Here is a 16,526-nt window from a genome sequence, read left to right as displayed (position 1 = left end):
ACAATATAAATTTATATATGTTCCACTGTATATCCATAACCCTCCAAAAACATTAAACATGCAATCATAGAGAGGTGGGAAAAAAAAATTAATTTAATTTTGATATTTTGTAATTTGTTTGACAACACCATTGTATTATCGTTTTTAATTTTTTGTTGACCAGGCGGGGGCGGCCGTAGGGGATCTGGCGTAAAACCTACAAATAACATCCCTGTACCTACCCTGTGTGGGGTGGTTAGGGGCAAGAATCTGCTCGCAATGGCTACACACGGTAAGTGATTATTTCCCCTTGTGTCACAGGGACAATTCAGTCTAAGAGTGTATTGCAATTTGCATGTATATCCAAAACAAACCAATTCTAATGAAAGTTGTTTATTATAAAGTTAGTTATTAATAATAAAAATATGCCTTACATGATAAATAGTTTATCACGCTAGAAAAGTTAAATAAATGTTGAATGAGATTCTGAGATATAGACTAAAACTACTTGGTTATATTAAACTTGGTCACCTGTAAACAAAGACATAACTGATATTCCTGTGCAATTAAATTTTTATGTATTTCGCAGCTGGTCAGAATCCGCAAAAATTAATATTTGTGTAATTGTTTTGAGAACAGATACAGAACGTAGAATTATCACAATCTTGAGCGCAAAATGAAATCAGCGTGAACATGATTGTTGTTAGGCATGAAAACTTTAAAGATGCTCCACCGCTGACAAATGGTATTTTTTCACCATCAAAAATAGGATAAGAAGATTTGGTATTTTTCTTCAATTACAAAAGTTACTTACTTTACACCTTTACTACCATTGGAAAGTTTGAGCTTCTAATTTTACTTCAAGATAAAAATATTAGAAATAATAAATTGCATCCCGAAAAAATTCCGTGGCACTATGTTCTATATAGAATGAAGTTCTGACTGTGCATGCACCAAAAGCAAAATAGATTATTTTATATTATTTTTTGTGTTAACTATACATGTAAATACATGATTAAACACCAATTTTTGTTCAAATGATGAATATCATTTATGGTCTGTCGGCGGTAGAGCATCTTTAATATAGGTCAGTGTGAAAATAGAGTTTGTTTACAGTATTGTAGATTATCTTTCATGTGACCTTGACAACCGTTATCTTTTGACCTTGACTTAAACCTTTAATGAAGCATTTCCAAAATGTTTTATTTATTTTATTACAAGAATTATGTAAGTATCTCAAAATGTATACAATTTAGTGTGTACATAACATTTACTTTAATTAATACACTGAATAAGCATTTTATAGTAGAAATTAGTAAAGTTATATGATAATGTTTCAACAGGTGAGGATGGAGCCACCATTGAAGGGGCCATTAAGTTGGTGAAGATGGCCTACTGCTTTGAACAGTGGGAGGTGTTTGACATATTGATAGAAGGTGTCCTCATGTACATCAGGGTAGGTATCAGAGAGCAGACATATTACTGTTAGATCAAGGTACATACTGACAAATCTTCTAACCATATTTAATAACCCATTGTGCATTTTGTTTAAGTTAGAATGGTACTTCCAGACTGCTGACACCCACAAAATAATGGAACCCCTATACATGTGTTTCATTTAAATGTTTGATTACCTGTAATTACACCTAATTGGGACTTCGCAAAAAGAGTAAAGTTGCTTTGTACATGTTGAACAGATCGTCAAGGTTGTTTTGTATTTGTTGAACAGATCATCAAGAATCATACAAATGAATATGCCTGGGACGAAAAAGCATTAGAATTGCTACTGGCAATGGAGAAAGTGAACCCTAACCGTCGCCACAAACGGACAATGACTTCCATTGGTGAAGAGGATAAAGAAAAGGATAGTGTCAACCAGGACATGGGGGCACCTTCACAGGCTGGAGGGCGTAAGTAGTGGTTACAGGGGGTAGGATTGAGGGCGTAAGTTGTGGTTATGGTTACAGGGGGTAGGATTGAGGACGTAAGTAGTGGTTACAGGGGGTAGGATTGAGGACGTAAGTAGTGGTTACAGGGGGTAGGATTGAGGGCGTAAGTAGTAGCTAGAGGGTCAGTTTCATTAGTAGGAGGGTATAAATAGGGGATTTCGGTGGCAGCTTCACAGGCTGTAGGGCGTAAGTAGTGGTTACAGAGGGCAGGCTGGAGGGCATTAATAATGGCTACAGGGGGCAGTCTCATTGGTAGGAGGATATAAATAGGGATTTCGGATTTCGATGGCAGCTTCACAGGCTGTAGGACGTAAGTACTGGTTACAGAGGGCAGGCTGGAGGGCATTAATAATGGCTACAGGGGGCAGTCTTATTGGTAGGAGGATATAAATCAGGGATTTCGGTGGCACCTTCACAGACTGGAGGGCATAAGTAGTGGCTAGAGGGTCAGTTTCATTAGCAGGAGGGTATAAATTGGGGATTTTGGGGGCACCTTCAGAGGCTGTAGGGCATAAGTAGTGGTTACAGAGGGCAGGCTGGAGGGCATTAATAATGGTTACAGGGGACAGTTTCATTGAACAGGATGGGGGCATAAATAGTGGCTAGAGTGTCAGTCTCATTGTTAGGACGGTATAAATAGGGGATTTCGGTGGCACCTTCACAGGCTGGAGGGCTTAAGTAGTGGTTACAGGGGACAGTCCCACATGCTAGAGGGTGTATTTAGGGACTTCACATATATGAGGATTTAATCAAACATGTAAACAAATAAGTTGCTAATCAATATATGAATTTGTCTTTTGTAGCCACATCAGTGAGGTCATTGAACCTTGGAGATGAACTCATCCATGTCGCTGAGGTTCTGATGTCAATTGTTACTGGTCCATTCAAGGTAAGCAGGTGTCTCAATAATTACTTTTTTTTTAAAATTATTTACAGATAGAAGGAAGACATTAAGGTAAATTTTTTAAAAGATGAAATTTGTTTTAATAAAAAAAAAATCTACAATTACAATGAAAAACCCTTTCAATGTTTTTATTTTACAGAGATAGAAGGAAGACATTTAAGTAAATTTTGTATAAGACCAGATTAAAAAAAAATCCTAAAATTACAATGAATAACCCTTTTAAATAAAATACTGTCTTGTATTTTGATTAAGGTACTTATACTAGTTTCCATTTAGACTACAGTAAAACTTGGCTATAAAGAACACCCAAGGAATAAATGGTCTTTTCATACAGGTCAAATTGTGTTGATATTGGCCCTTTGGGACCAATAAGGAAAGTGGACTTATTGACAGGTTGTCCTGATACAAAGGCTGTCGCTAAGGCAGGTTTTAGTGTAAATTTTGTTTTTGTGTATCAGCCGTCAGACATAGAGGTGGACATGGTGGTCGACACAGCTCTCTTCCTGTGGAACAAAACAAAGGCTGTGTTCCAGAAGCACCAGACTGGATCCCTGGACAACCCTAAGTACCTCCAGAGGATGGACAGTCCCAGCAAGGTAGAGTAGGATAGAGTGAAGCTCCATCATCAGGGTAGAGGGTGCGGGCCTTACCAGGGCCTGGTTTCATGAACATTTCTTAGGAATTCCTTAACTTAAAATTCTCCATAGGAAAGCATTAAGATTTTTAAGGAAGGCTCCTTAACTTCAGATTTTTCCTTAACTTCTGTACAACTAGTATTGCTTTTCTATGATTTTAGATGAAGGAATAATCATATAACTTGGCCCAGCCCTGAGAGTTTTGATAGGTAAAACATTGGCTATATCCCTTAGAAGTATTTTAGTAATAAATGGGATCAGACCTGTTTTGGTGCAAAGATCAAGGGATATATAAAGCTTTGTATACTTATTTTCACAATGACGTAATTTCATATTGTAATATTACATTTCTGCTGTTACACATGTATGTTTTGATGCTGTAGTCCATGTTGCCACCTGACTGTGTATGTATGTGATGTTGTAGTGGGTTTACATTCTGGACGTAGTACATCAAGTCCTTGGTTGGTGCGGGCTCAGTAGTGTTGACCCAGCCCTCACGGCAGAAGTGGTGTTACGACTGGCCCTGGTGCTGGAGAGTAGTGCTAACCTAGATGATGGTAAGTTGTGGTGTAAACAATGAAGCCAAATACTTTTGGTCAGGTTTACCACCTGATGTTCACCTTATTTTACATTTAATAAATATGTTGTTGCTGTGCATGGATTTAGTATTTGTGTGAAACAAATTTTGCAGTTGAGGTATTATACATATGTGTGAAACATTCTTGTGTATTGTCATCAAATTTAAGTGTGTGGTTGCTAGCGTCATGCTCTGGTTAAGAACTACTGGTAGGTGTTATTTCATAAGTTAAATAATAAACCACAAAATAATTCTCTCAGGTGTGTGTGTGCAGTGTTAGCTGTCTTTGGGAATGTCATAGGTATTACATTTTTCATGAAATATATTACATGAGTTGTGTGTTACCTAGAACATATAAGTTCTCTATTCAGGTTATTAATATCGTAAAGGATTTCAAATTTCTGATTCAAATATAATAAAGTTGATTTAAAGGGCGTTAAATTTATAGCAAAATATCATAAGTGTATATTATTCCGTCTTTGTATAAAAAAGAGTTACCTCCCTTGCGGCAAGGTATTTATTGTGACGTCATTGTTTTGTGAGCAAAACTCACGTCATTTTCAATGAAAATATACAAAGACGGAATCGACATCCTATTCATAGTTTTGATATGTACCCAACGTCAGAGCAAATACAAACGAAAATGCAAAGTCGTCTGAATACAGGGGCAGTTTGATAGTCAGCTGGTGAAATTATCAATTGCTGGTAAATGATTTTAACAAATATAGTGTTAGAAAAATTTGTGTTTCTATTTCAATTTTCTTTTGACAAATATTGTAATGACTATATCGAATAGTTTGTGTTAGAGGATTCCTACATTTCTAGTTGAAAGTCATCTCTGTATTTGTTCAGAGGGGTTTAGAATGTCTGATAAAATTGACATTATTTGTAATAAAACACATTTTATACTGTCTTGATTAGTATCATTCAAATAGATATTTCATTTTATTTTCCTCACCTTATTTTTACATTATTTTGTCTGTGCTGCTTGTTTTTTACACATATGCTTCGTTAAATTTAATTATACATTTGATTGCTTTTTAACCATGATTGGTGTTAACATGATTTTAATTAACTGTTGTGTAAATTCTATAACCATTGAAGTCAGTGTACTGACAATACTCATGGTCTGAGCAGGTAAGGTACATACATTTTATAGACTCCATAATTACATTTGAATTTTAATTCTCGATGAAAAGGTAAAGAGGAAGCCTTAAGGTCAAAGGTCATGAAGGTAATGGAGGACGCTAAGGCAGGAGGGGTAAAAATCTCTCTGCCAGTGAAGGGTAGGTGACTTACGGAGACACACAGAAGGTTCTCACGGCACACAGTTTCTCCGTCATTCCCCACACACTGTTCTTCAATAGATTCATGCAGTGAATAAAATAATAAAATTCAGCAAAATTTTGTATAAAAATTGTATAAACCAAGTGAGTACATTTTGTATTTCTCAATCTGAAATACTGAAGTTAGGATTTGAGGAAAATTTGGTAAAACTCTTAAATATCTGATTAGTAGACAATGGATTTCCTGAATTTTATCAGTAGCATTTAAAGCGAGATCCTGTGGACCAAATCAACATTCCTTAACTTAAGGACAATTTTCAACTTAAAGCAAACGAAAGCATTACAGAAGTTAAGCAAATTGTTTCATAGTTTATTTTTTTCCCTTAACTACTGTATTGATTTCCTGTGGAGAATTTTAAGCTAAGGAATCTTCGGAAAGTCAATGAAATTGGAGCCAGTTTCAGCACCGATTAGCAAAACTTATTGAATCAGTGTGTGGGGAATCTGGCTTGTTACTGATGTTTTCTGCTCGTTTTAAGCATCCTCACTCCTCCTTTCACAGAATTTTCACCTGTACATCAATGGATCCTACCATGGAATGGCTACTGTACATGTCTCTATATATGTGTGTGAACTTCCTTGGGATTTACTAATACTGTATAGCATTTAAATTTTTCGGGTGGTTTATATTCGATATACATTATGTATATGCAGTTTTCTTGAAATCCCCAAATTTAAAACACCAGCAAAATACTGTTATGAATATTATATTGTATAAAGAGGAATCGTTGTTCTGCGAAATTAAAACTCTGTTTACAAAACCTCAAAATATGCTTGTAAACCTCAAAATATGTTCCCTGAGAATTTAATGTGCTATACAGTACTTGTTACATAACTATTGCCTACCACATTGCAGATCTTTACTTTGTCTGGTATGCTTAGCTCAAGCTACAGAGAACAAATAATGTACATGACATTATTAGAAATTTATGCATGATTATCCCCTGGTATGCATTTGTTTCAATTTTTGAGAGTTGCATGTTTTCTTTTATTTCTTTTCTGTAATTTTATACATAGTAAATACCTCAAAAAACTAAAATATTTCATAACATTATTGTGTAAAGAATGCATTTCGGGTTCTGAATTTCATTAAATTTTTTTTTTTAATTTGAATATTTTCATTGTAAGGCTAGATTAGCTGTTGATTGTTTTATCATCAATAGAATTGAGACTACTATAACTGTTGTTGATATTTACCGTACATTGGTGGGAAGCCATGTTAAGTTACCGGGTACTTTGGAACTTGTTCTTTATGTTGGTGGTAATATTGTTATTGAAACTTTAATTATCATTTGTAATTTTACAGAATGCAATTCAAATAACAAAACTAACATATTATCCTGTTTTGTTTCTTCATGATACGATGTATTTTAATTCAAATAACAATTTGACATCTAATATTTTCATTAACTAATATTAATATTTGGTTGTGCTAAAATGAGTTAAAATCAATAATCTGATAAGATGCCATTTTTTTTCTACAATTGTACTTATGAATACATGTATAAAAATAACTAGGTTTCAAATTTAAACGGATACATGTACTAAACATAATGTATTGTGTTATGGTGTAGAATAATAAAAAATAAAGAAAATGATTGTTCTAAGAATGATAAGCTATATATTGAACAATTAACTTGAAATACTGAAGACAATTGACATTAACATTCTGTAGACTACAAGACTTTGACTGAGGTTGATTTGAGATCATTTTGGACTTGGAAATCTTTGGCTGTAACTGACGTACATTGACCTTGGATGTGATATGAGAGCACTGATCCATTTTGAAACTAAAGGACTACTTCATAAACAATATGGCTGCAACTGAGGACACTTCCCCTCGAAAAGTATCAGTTCATGGATGCTGTGTGCCTCTCATGGGAGAGAATGTTACAATTAATTTCTTAAAATCAGATAATGGTTGTTAAGTATTTTGATAACTGTTGTATCCCAAACTAGAATAATGACATACATTAGGGTGTAACTAGTTTTTCTGGTGAAGAACATGTTTGATTTTCCTACATATTCTTATACCTAATGTGGGATTCTGTAGAATACAAAACTTTGACTGATGTTGATTTGAGATCACATTTTCACCTCATACAGGAAAAACTTATGACGCCATACTTGAATCTATGACTTCACATACTCCAGATAATAAATATTATTAGGAATATATGTGCATTAAAATGCTTTTTTGTCGCTTATTCAATTGCTATGCATTGCTTGATTGGTTGTTGTTTAACATTAAAATGATATCATGTACTAATTATCGTTTTTCTTTGATATCACGGAACAATTGTTTTAAGTGGAAGGACAGAATTCGAAGTGCAGATAACATAATTAATCGGTTTTGAACTGGTGGCACCAGACGGGATACTCATACACTCTGAGCACATATAGATGAGGTTTTATTACACAATTAGATATATCTTAGAGGTGTGAGAAAAAGAATTACTTGTAAGTGATAGAGATTGAGTTATCTCAGTCGGGGGCTAAGATTTTGTTACATAATTCCAGCTAAGGTTGGGATATTACAAAATTCTTAGCCTTCGCATGAGATAACCCAATCTCAATCACTTACAGGTAATAGATTTTATTAGGATTTCTGCAGAATTCAAGACTTTGACTGATGGTGATTTGAGATCACATCAAATTTCTTTAAAATACAAGACTTTGACTGATGCTGACATTTTAATTATTTTGATTTTAAGATTTTGACTCCGATGGGGTGTGATTTCACATGACAATGTGATTCAATAGATATATCGAAGACTAATTTTGATGTTGATTTAACTTCACATTGAGGTTCAATAAAATTCAGGGCAAATTTTTATTGATTTAATGTTTGTTTAGATGTGATCTCCAATCTGAAGGAGTCAAAGACGTCCCTTTCTGACCTCGGTAACCTTGGAGACGGTAGTCAGCAGTTCGTCAGCCGTACTTCTATGCTGTCATCATCGATGCTGAATATTAATCCCCGTATGCAGCTGACGCAGGCCCGTGAAATCCTCGAGATGGGACTAGAGAATGTATCCTACGCCCGCCAGGCTGTAGCCCTAAATGACGGCAAATCAATCGTGGATGTCAGCTGGGCGAAGGTATAACAAGCAGTTATGATTATATTGAGTCTTTGCATATATTACAGAGCTATCTCCCTTGTGGATATGTTTCCATTGTGACATCATTATTTTGTGAGCGCAATTTATGTCATTTTCTTCGAAAAGTATGACATTATGCTTGCAAATTAACACATTATGTCACAATCAATACCTACCCCCAAGGGCAGATAACTCTGTAATATGCAAATACAGAATACTATACTCATTGACAAGTTTTTTTCTGTGCTCAATTTCTTGAGGTTTTAAGTTGATTTCAAAATTGCATTTGCATGTTTGCTATGATGTGGAATTTGATTTTTGCTCTGGTAATGAATACTTAAAATGATAATCGAATGAAAGTGATTTGTGCAAAGGAGTGTTGATTTTTTGCTGGCTTTGCTACAAAGTGTTCATAGTAACAAGTACTCCTATATTTGGAGTGTCTGCTCATTACATGAGATAAATTTCTGTTAACAGAGGGCAAAATATTGACATGATTAGTATTGAAGTCATAAACAACATCATTCATTTACTCCTTTGTACTGATGATACTGATTTAATAAGTATAGTCTGTTTCATAAAACTTAGAAAAATGTACCCTGATACCAGGTAAGAGCTCCCCCATGCCCTGTACCCAATTATGAGGTCGAATATGGTAAATATAGTTATCCCACAATTCTGTATTTGCATATTACTGAGTTATTTGCACTTGCGGGTAGGTATTGATTGTGACATCATGTTTGAGCGAGCATAACCTCAGACTTTTCGGAGAACACAATGTGAATTGAGCTCACAAAATAATGATGTACAATTGATACCTACCTGCAAGGGAGCTAACTCTGTGATATGTATAAAAAAGGAACATGCCTGTAACACTGTACATCACACATCCTGTGATTAGCAGTTGAGAGTTTTGGTCCCCTACAGTGTATTTTTTGTGTTGTAATAGCTTGATGAGGAGTTCCAACCTCTCCCCCAGGAGGGGGAGGAATGGGATAAGTACCAGAGCTACAGTGACTTACACAGCAGTTCTCTGGTGAGACCGTCAAAAATTGTTTCCTGGATTCTAATCCCATTTGTCCCCTGTTTGTCACAATAATGGTGGTATATGTGATTTGTTCTTAGTTGTCATGGTATAACAGATACTTTAGATTTGTCCAAAACTTATAATCACAACCAAATGTATATAACCTTTATTGTCCCCTGTTTTGCACAATAGCCTCTGTCTTCATTTTGTGGGTTTTTGTCACGATAACCGAATAGTATTTTATGGTGTGTCCTTAAGGCTTATCACAATAACAAGTTTATGTTTGTCCAAAATGGTGAATAAGCAATAACAAATTGCAGCAACAAACAAACCAAAATCATTGCCACATTTATTAAGTATTGTTTTCTTTTGTGTTGTTCCCTATCACTAAGATATTTGCTCACAGTAATAAAACTATAGGATACATTTGTATGTATGAGTGCTGTGCTTTATTCTGATGAAGTAGACGGATTAATTTTGTGTCCACATGTGTTGCTTTATGTTTCAAGTAATGTTACATTGTTTTAACTCTTTCTGTACTTGGTATTCTTTCCGCTTTCTGTACCGGAAGTAGTTAATAATCCCACCCCTGAAAGTTTTGGGGAAATTCCGGACAAAATGTCCAGTTAAAGCCAGTTTGGTTATGATGATAACATTTGCTTCATTTGTCTTTCTCCTCTTCCATAAAAAGATAAAAGTTAAAAGTATTTAATAATAGTAATTAAATATTTATTTAGCATCAAGAAAATTTATTTTGAAAGTAAAATACTTTTCTTGGTATCTCTGCATTGAAATACAACAGGAAATTTATTGTGAAAAATGAAAGTCAATATCAATTGTCGACTATAGTCAACATGTTTACAAGGCATCATAATATGTTTGACAACTTGAATAATTTCCACTGCTTGATTCATTAAAACTTATAATTTACAATAGATAATTGAAGAAAAAATAACATGTCAGCATTTTTGCCAGTTGTGGCACATATAAATACAGGTTTTGATTTAGATGCAAAATCATATGTTGAATTTATATATGATTATGAAACCTGTAAAAATAAGTTAACATTTTAAGGAAAATGCATCTGAAAATATAAAAAAAGGAATAAGTACCTGTGGTGCATAGAACAATTGTAAGATTTAAATTGTAACATTTGATAATAAAAATTGTTTCTATTTCAGACCCTGAATGATGATGTATTTGTCGCTGGAGAATCAGAAAAGGAGACAAGCAAGTTAACAGAAAGGGAGACAACCAGGGCAACATTAGACACGACAGTAACTGAGGATAAACAAAACAAAGCCCCACCCCCAGAGGCTGTGAAAGGCTCCTCCACAGCCGTGTGGAACACTATAAAGGACCTTCACTTGGAGCTCATCCTCATGTACCACAGGGTCTGTCTCAAACTGGCCGCCATGGGGCCTGATCCCTCGGCCAGTATCCAGAGGCCCTTCAAACGCAAGGCTGACCCCAAACTGGTGAGTGTAATACCTTGGTTAACAACGATAGGATAATCTTTGTATACTGAGGAGTCTGAATCAAGTATCACTAGTCACTGTTCCTATATACAAACTTTATTTATTTTTACATCGATTGTGAAACTTTTGAAAATCACTCTCGATGGCCCGGATGTAAGCTCGTGAGGGGTCTTAGTGTTGGATGAAATTGGAGTGCCCAGAGAAAACCCACGTGATCGAGCAGGTGACCCTTAACCCCGGCAGGCTATAGGTGAAAGGCAATCAGCTTAACCACTACACCATCCGATCAACCCCACTGTTACTACCAATCTAAATTCACATAGAGGTACAAGCATACATGACTTGCGGGTATTTTGTTGTTTATTTAAATGCTGACATCTAATATAATCTGTTAAAGAGTTCTGATTATTAACAAACATTCACTTGATTTTATCTTCTATTGCTGGATTCGTGTTAATATCTCAAGGCTTGTCATGTCTATTCACCTAACCACTGATTAGGATTAAGCTAATATTGTTATGGTTACACATTGCTATTTTAAGGTGAGTGAACCCAGTCTAGGCCTGATGGATGTAGATGGATACAAAGACTTACTGAGCCACTGTAACAAGAACCAGCTGTCCAAGGCCCTGTTGTTCATGCAGAGGGCACTGTTACTGAGCGGGGACAATGTGACAACCACTACACAGAAATCACTCATGCAGGTAAATATTATCATCAAATTACAAGTAAAAATTGTCATCCAATTACAGGTAAAAATTGTCATCCAATTACAGGTAAAAATTGTCATCCAATTACAGGTAAAAATTGTCATCCAGTTACATCAGGTAAAAATTGTCATCCAATTACAGGTAAAAATTGTCATCCAATTACAGGTAAAAATTGTCATCCAGTTACAGGTAAAAATTGTCATCCAATTACAGGTAAAAATTGTCATCCAATTACAGGTAAAAATTGTCATCCAATTACAGGTAAAAATTGTCATCCAGTTACAGGTAAAAATTGTCATCCAATTACAGGTAAAAATTGTCATCCAGTTACAGGTAAAAATTGTCATCCAGTTACAGGTAAAAATTGTCATCCAATTACAGGTAAAAATTGTCATCCAATTACATCAGGTAAAATTTGCATTCAAATTACATTCTGCTCTATCATAATTAATATATACACAGTATGACCCACTTAATTTGAAAACGGTTATATATTGAAATATTGTTTCCATTACATTCATTGTCTTTCTTCTTGGTTATATTGAAATCTGAATAATTTGAAGAGATTTATTTTTTAAAGAAGATTTCAATATAACTTGGTTCCATTATATATAAATCTTTTATGGGGATATCTGTAATGAGGTGTTACAATTTTGAAAGATTGAAAGGATTTTGACTTCATCTGTGCCAAAAGTTCCTTTACCTAATTAATTGTCAATATATTTTTACTATACTCCTGCAATGATGTTAAGGGATGGTTTACTGGAATTGGGTTGTCCTTCTGTCTATCCGACCGCTTGTCCTTCCATCTGTTTGTCTGTAGACACAAATTTGTCCGGCCAACTCCTCCTAAACTACTTGACAAATTTTGATAAAATTTGGTACACATAACCTGGCATAAAGGGGCGTTGAGTGTAAACATTATTGGAGTTATTACTAAAGGATTTGTGCAGCGGTGGGTATTAGTCATTCACTCTGGCGACAGTTCTAGTTTATCGGGACCCCAAGAGGTTAATTAATGATGTGATCATTGTAGAGGAAAACATATTCATGACAAACACACCTACCACATATTCATGGTTAAAATGTAGTATTTTTTATTCATTTGTTGGCAAGGTTTCTAAAAGGGATTTTGTTATATGTTGCTAACAAACAGTGCTAATAACAAAATGATGATTTTGTCAGTTCCCAGAGGTTTGTTTTAACCGTGTTTTACTGTATGCACATATGTTCCTATATCCAGTTGTTAATGTATTTTCATTTCTTGCTTCACCAGAATTATGACTGCAAGAGCTAGGTTAAGCAGGTGATCAGGTCTTACTGTATATGACTATTACTGCTGTGTGATGTTAGTATGTTTTTTGACCTCCTTATAGGATGCATTAAAGGCTATACAGAAAGCCCAGACTGAGGAGAGACGTATCTTCACAGAGAACACCCAGCTCCCTGAGGAGGACATTGTACCTACTAAGGTACCACCTCCGCCGGTCCTATTGTGTCGTACAGATACGATGATGGTCTTCAAACCTGCGCCCTTCATACCAGTGGATGGACAGAAGGTCAGTATCGCTCTCATTAGTCAATTGGTTTTGTTTGAAGTAAAACTAAGAAGATTTATTGAAAATATAACTGCATACAAGTTTAGTTTTGCTGGCAATTCTGTATTTGCATATTAGTTATCTGCCCTTATGGGTAGGAATTGATTGTGATGTCAAGTGTTTGCGAGAGTAATGTCATTCTTTTCGGAGAATACAACGTGAATTGTGCCCACAGAATAATGAATACCTACCCACAAGGGAAGTAACTCTTTAATAATATGCAAAGATGAAATATCCGTTATCTGTTGCATTATTGGTATATGTTGCATCATACTATGTATTCAACTTTTTGAAAGATTTTGCTTTATTAAATCTGATGTCAAATGAAAATATCAATACCAGGTTATAAAAGTGTGAGTATTATAACCAGGAAAACATATGATTTCTCTTTGACAGATTTCGTGGTACAGGATATTTGCCAGATCTGCTGAGGGCAGTAATGTGAGAGTGAGGCTCAATGATTACTACCTGCCCGGTACGGGGGAACAGGTCCCTGGTGACCGTAGTGAACTCAGAGTGTCCGGACTCAACCCCAACTGTCGCTATCTGTTTGCTGTAGCTGCTTACAACAGAGAAGGGAAACTGATCGGTGAAACAATCGGCCAGAGTACCAAACCCATCCTGGCATCTCACCCATTGCCTATCCTCATGACATGGGGCTTCCTTAGTCAGGTATATACCTCAATAATTAATAATAGACAGAGAAATATGATCAAACCTGTCTATAAAGACCACCCAAGGGAGAGGAATAGTGGTCTTTGTGGCCAGGTAAACACAGGATGAATTGTGCTAAGATTGTGAATTTGGGACCCTAGAATAATGGTCTTGTTAAGCAGGTGGTCTTTATACAGTCAGTGATCACTTCAGGTTTTACCATATAAACATACTGTAAACTGACTTTTTTTTTCGTGTGCAGTTTACTTTTGCGAATTTCGCAACCCAAGTAAATTCACAAAAGTTCATTTCTGGAATTAACATTTGCATCATTGATTCTGATAGGAATTTCCAGAAAGTTTTTAAACCCACAAATGTTAATCTTGAAAATCTTAAAATCACGAACTCTTCATAGCTTGGCTGGACAATATGTAAAATACAATACTGTATTACTGTTACAGATAGCGTACCAGGTGGGCTGTTATGACATTGCCAGACAAGCTTGTGATGTCCTGTGGAAACACTTCATAGCTGAACCACCCGCCCCACAGAGTATTACCTACCTCACAGAGTCAGAACAGGACTTCAAACTGACTCTGATGAAGTGAGTATCTTCTTAATATTACAAACAGGACTTCAAACTGACTCTGATGAAGTTAGTATCTTCTTAATATTACAAACAGGACTTCAAACTGACTCTGATGAAGTTAGTATCTTCTTAATATTACAAACAGGACTTCAAACTGACTCTGATGAAGTTAGTATCTTCTTAATATTACAAACAGGACTTCAAACTGACTCTAATGAAGTTAGTATCTTCTTAATATTACAAACAGGACTTCAAACTGACTCTGATGAAGTTAGTATCTTCTTAATATTACAAACAGGACTTCAAATAATATTACAAACAGGACTTCAAACTGACTCTGATGAAGTTAGTATCTTCTTAGTATTACAAAAAGGACTCCAAACTTTTTTTCAAACTGACTTTTATGAAGTTAGTATCTTCTTAATTCTGGTTAAAGCCAGTTATTTTTACAAACCAAAATGTTCGCCATTTGATCTTAAAACGAGAAAATCATATGTTAGCTATTTTAAATTTTCATGATATGGATTTTAAAGGTAGATATCATTCAAAGCAATGTGCCGCGAAATCAGGAAAAATATCATCCTCAGGAAAATAACCGTATATTGCATTCCTTGCTTGTTGATATGACAAATAATTATGTGTAATTCTTGTCACAATAAGTATGTTTTTATGAGAAATATTGCTATAACTTGACTGACAATAAATATGGAATCATTTATAATTTGGTGGCAGAAATGATTACAGGTACCATCTGCTAAGTAAGAGTAACATTGTAGCATTTCTTTCCATATAGCTAAAGATTGAGTTAAAATTTGTGAACAATTTAAAATTGAAAGTTTATGAGAACTAAGCCTATGTGTTGTTTGTCCAGATTGAACCAGAAGGTTGTTAGCCTATCATCTCCAGTGTTACTGCGTCAGTTCCTAACCAGTATATTTATTGGTGTGGACATGAGTATCAGGGAAGGACAACTCTTTTGTGACGTCCTCTGTGACAAGGGCCCAGTGTTTAAAGGACAGGTAATTAAATCTTCTATCATGAATTTTGAATTTATAATCTGCTTGTAACAAATATTTTAATTGGTTCAAAATTCTTATTATTATCTCATATTGTCAAAAATAACATTGCTGCTTTAGAATGCTGTCTCTGCCATGGCTGAAACAATATCACAATGATTTCATAGAAAAAGATTCCCTCAAACATTTATCATGAGAGGACACTCTATTTATTGCATTATTGCTCCATATCATACAAAATCTAGTCTGGTTCATCCTTATAAATCTAACAATTAGATCTGTATAGACTTACAGAAATGTTACTATTTCAGGAAGTATTGTGATTACTTGTGTGAAAGATATTAAGATATATGTTTTAGATTTTAAAGTAACATAAACAATGCCTTATGATAGTCAGTGGTGGAGATACTGTGGCCCTGACACCAGACTGACATTTAGACATGTATATATATGTCTGGCCCTGACACCAGACTGACATTTAGACACATCAATGTATATATATGTCTGGCCCTGACACCAGACTGACATTTAGACACATCAATGTATATATATGTCTGGGTCTGGCACCAGACTGACATTTAGACACATCCATGTATATATATGGCTGGCCCTGACACCAGACTGACATTTAGACACATCAATGTATATATATGTCTGGCCCTGACACCAGACTGACATTTAGACACATCAATGTATATATATGTCTGGCCCTGACACCAGACTGACATTTAGACACATCAATGTATATATATGTCTGGCCCTGACACCAGACTGACATTTAGACACATCAATGTATATATATGGCTGGCCCTGACACCAGACTGACATTTAGACACATCTATGTATATATATGTCTGGGTCTGACACCAGACTGACATTTAGACACGTCCATGTATATATATGTCTGGGTCTAACACCAGCTGACATTTAGACACGTCCATGTATATATATGTCTGGGTCTGA

General features: G+C 35.2%; 1 protein-coding gene across 13 annotated transcripts in view; it reads left to right on the top strand.

The window, feature by feature from the left end:
* LOC138336196 (cilia- and flagella-associated protein 54-like) overlaps nt 1-16,526 on the top strand; it is a 93,345-nt gene that overhangs the window by 8,369 nt on the left and 68,450 nt on the right. For 11 of the 13 annotated variants that reach the window (XM_069285556.1, XM_069285554.1, XM_069285549.1 and 8 more), the window contains exons 10-24: nt 164-271; nt 1,323-1,435; nt 1,709-1,889; nt 2,732-2,817; nt 3,291-3,428; nt 3,892-4,024; nt 5,244-5,330; nt 8,247-8,491; nt 9,441-9,527; nt 10,700-10,996; nt 11,539-11,700; nt 13,083-13,265; nt 13,701-13,976; nt 14,420-14,562; nt 15,419-15,566. In XM_069285556.1, the coding sequence (XP_069141657.1) occupies nt 164-271; nt 1,323-1,435; nt 1,709-1,889; nt 2,732-2,817; nt 3,291-3,428; nt 3,892-4,024; nt 5,244-5,330; nt 8,247-8,491; nt 9,441-9,527; nt 10,700-10,996; nt 11,539-11,700; nt 13,083-13,265; nt 13,701-13,976; nt 14,420-14,562; nt 15,419-15,566 (2,387 nt within the window). The remainder of the gene's footprint in view (nt 1-163; nt 272-1,322; nt 1,436-1,708; nt 1,890-2,731; nt 2,818-3,290; nt 3,429-3,891; nt 4,025-5,243; nt 5,331-8,246; nt 8,492-9,440; nt 9,528-10,699; nt 10,997-11,538; nt 11,701-13,082; nt 13,266-13,700; nt 13,977-14,419; nt 14,563-15,418; nt 15,567-16,526) is intronic. The other 2 variants (XM_069285558.1, XM_069285557.1) reach the window with 2 other exon arrangements.

The sequence above is a fragment of the Argopecten irradians genome, chromosome 12 (assembly GCF_041381155.1).
Source record: "Argopecten irradians isolate NY chromosome 12, Ai_NY, whole genome shotgun sequence".
NCBI lineage: Eukaryota > Metazoa > Mollusca > Bivalvia > Pectinida > Pectinidae > Argopecten > Argopecten irradians.
The sequence above is the reverse complement of the archived record's forward strand: the minus strand, read 5'-3'. Positions and strand labels throughout refer to the sequence as shown.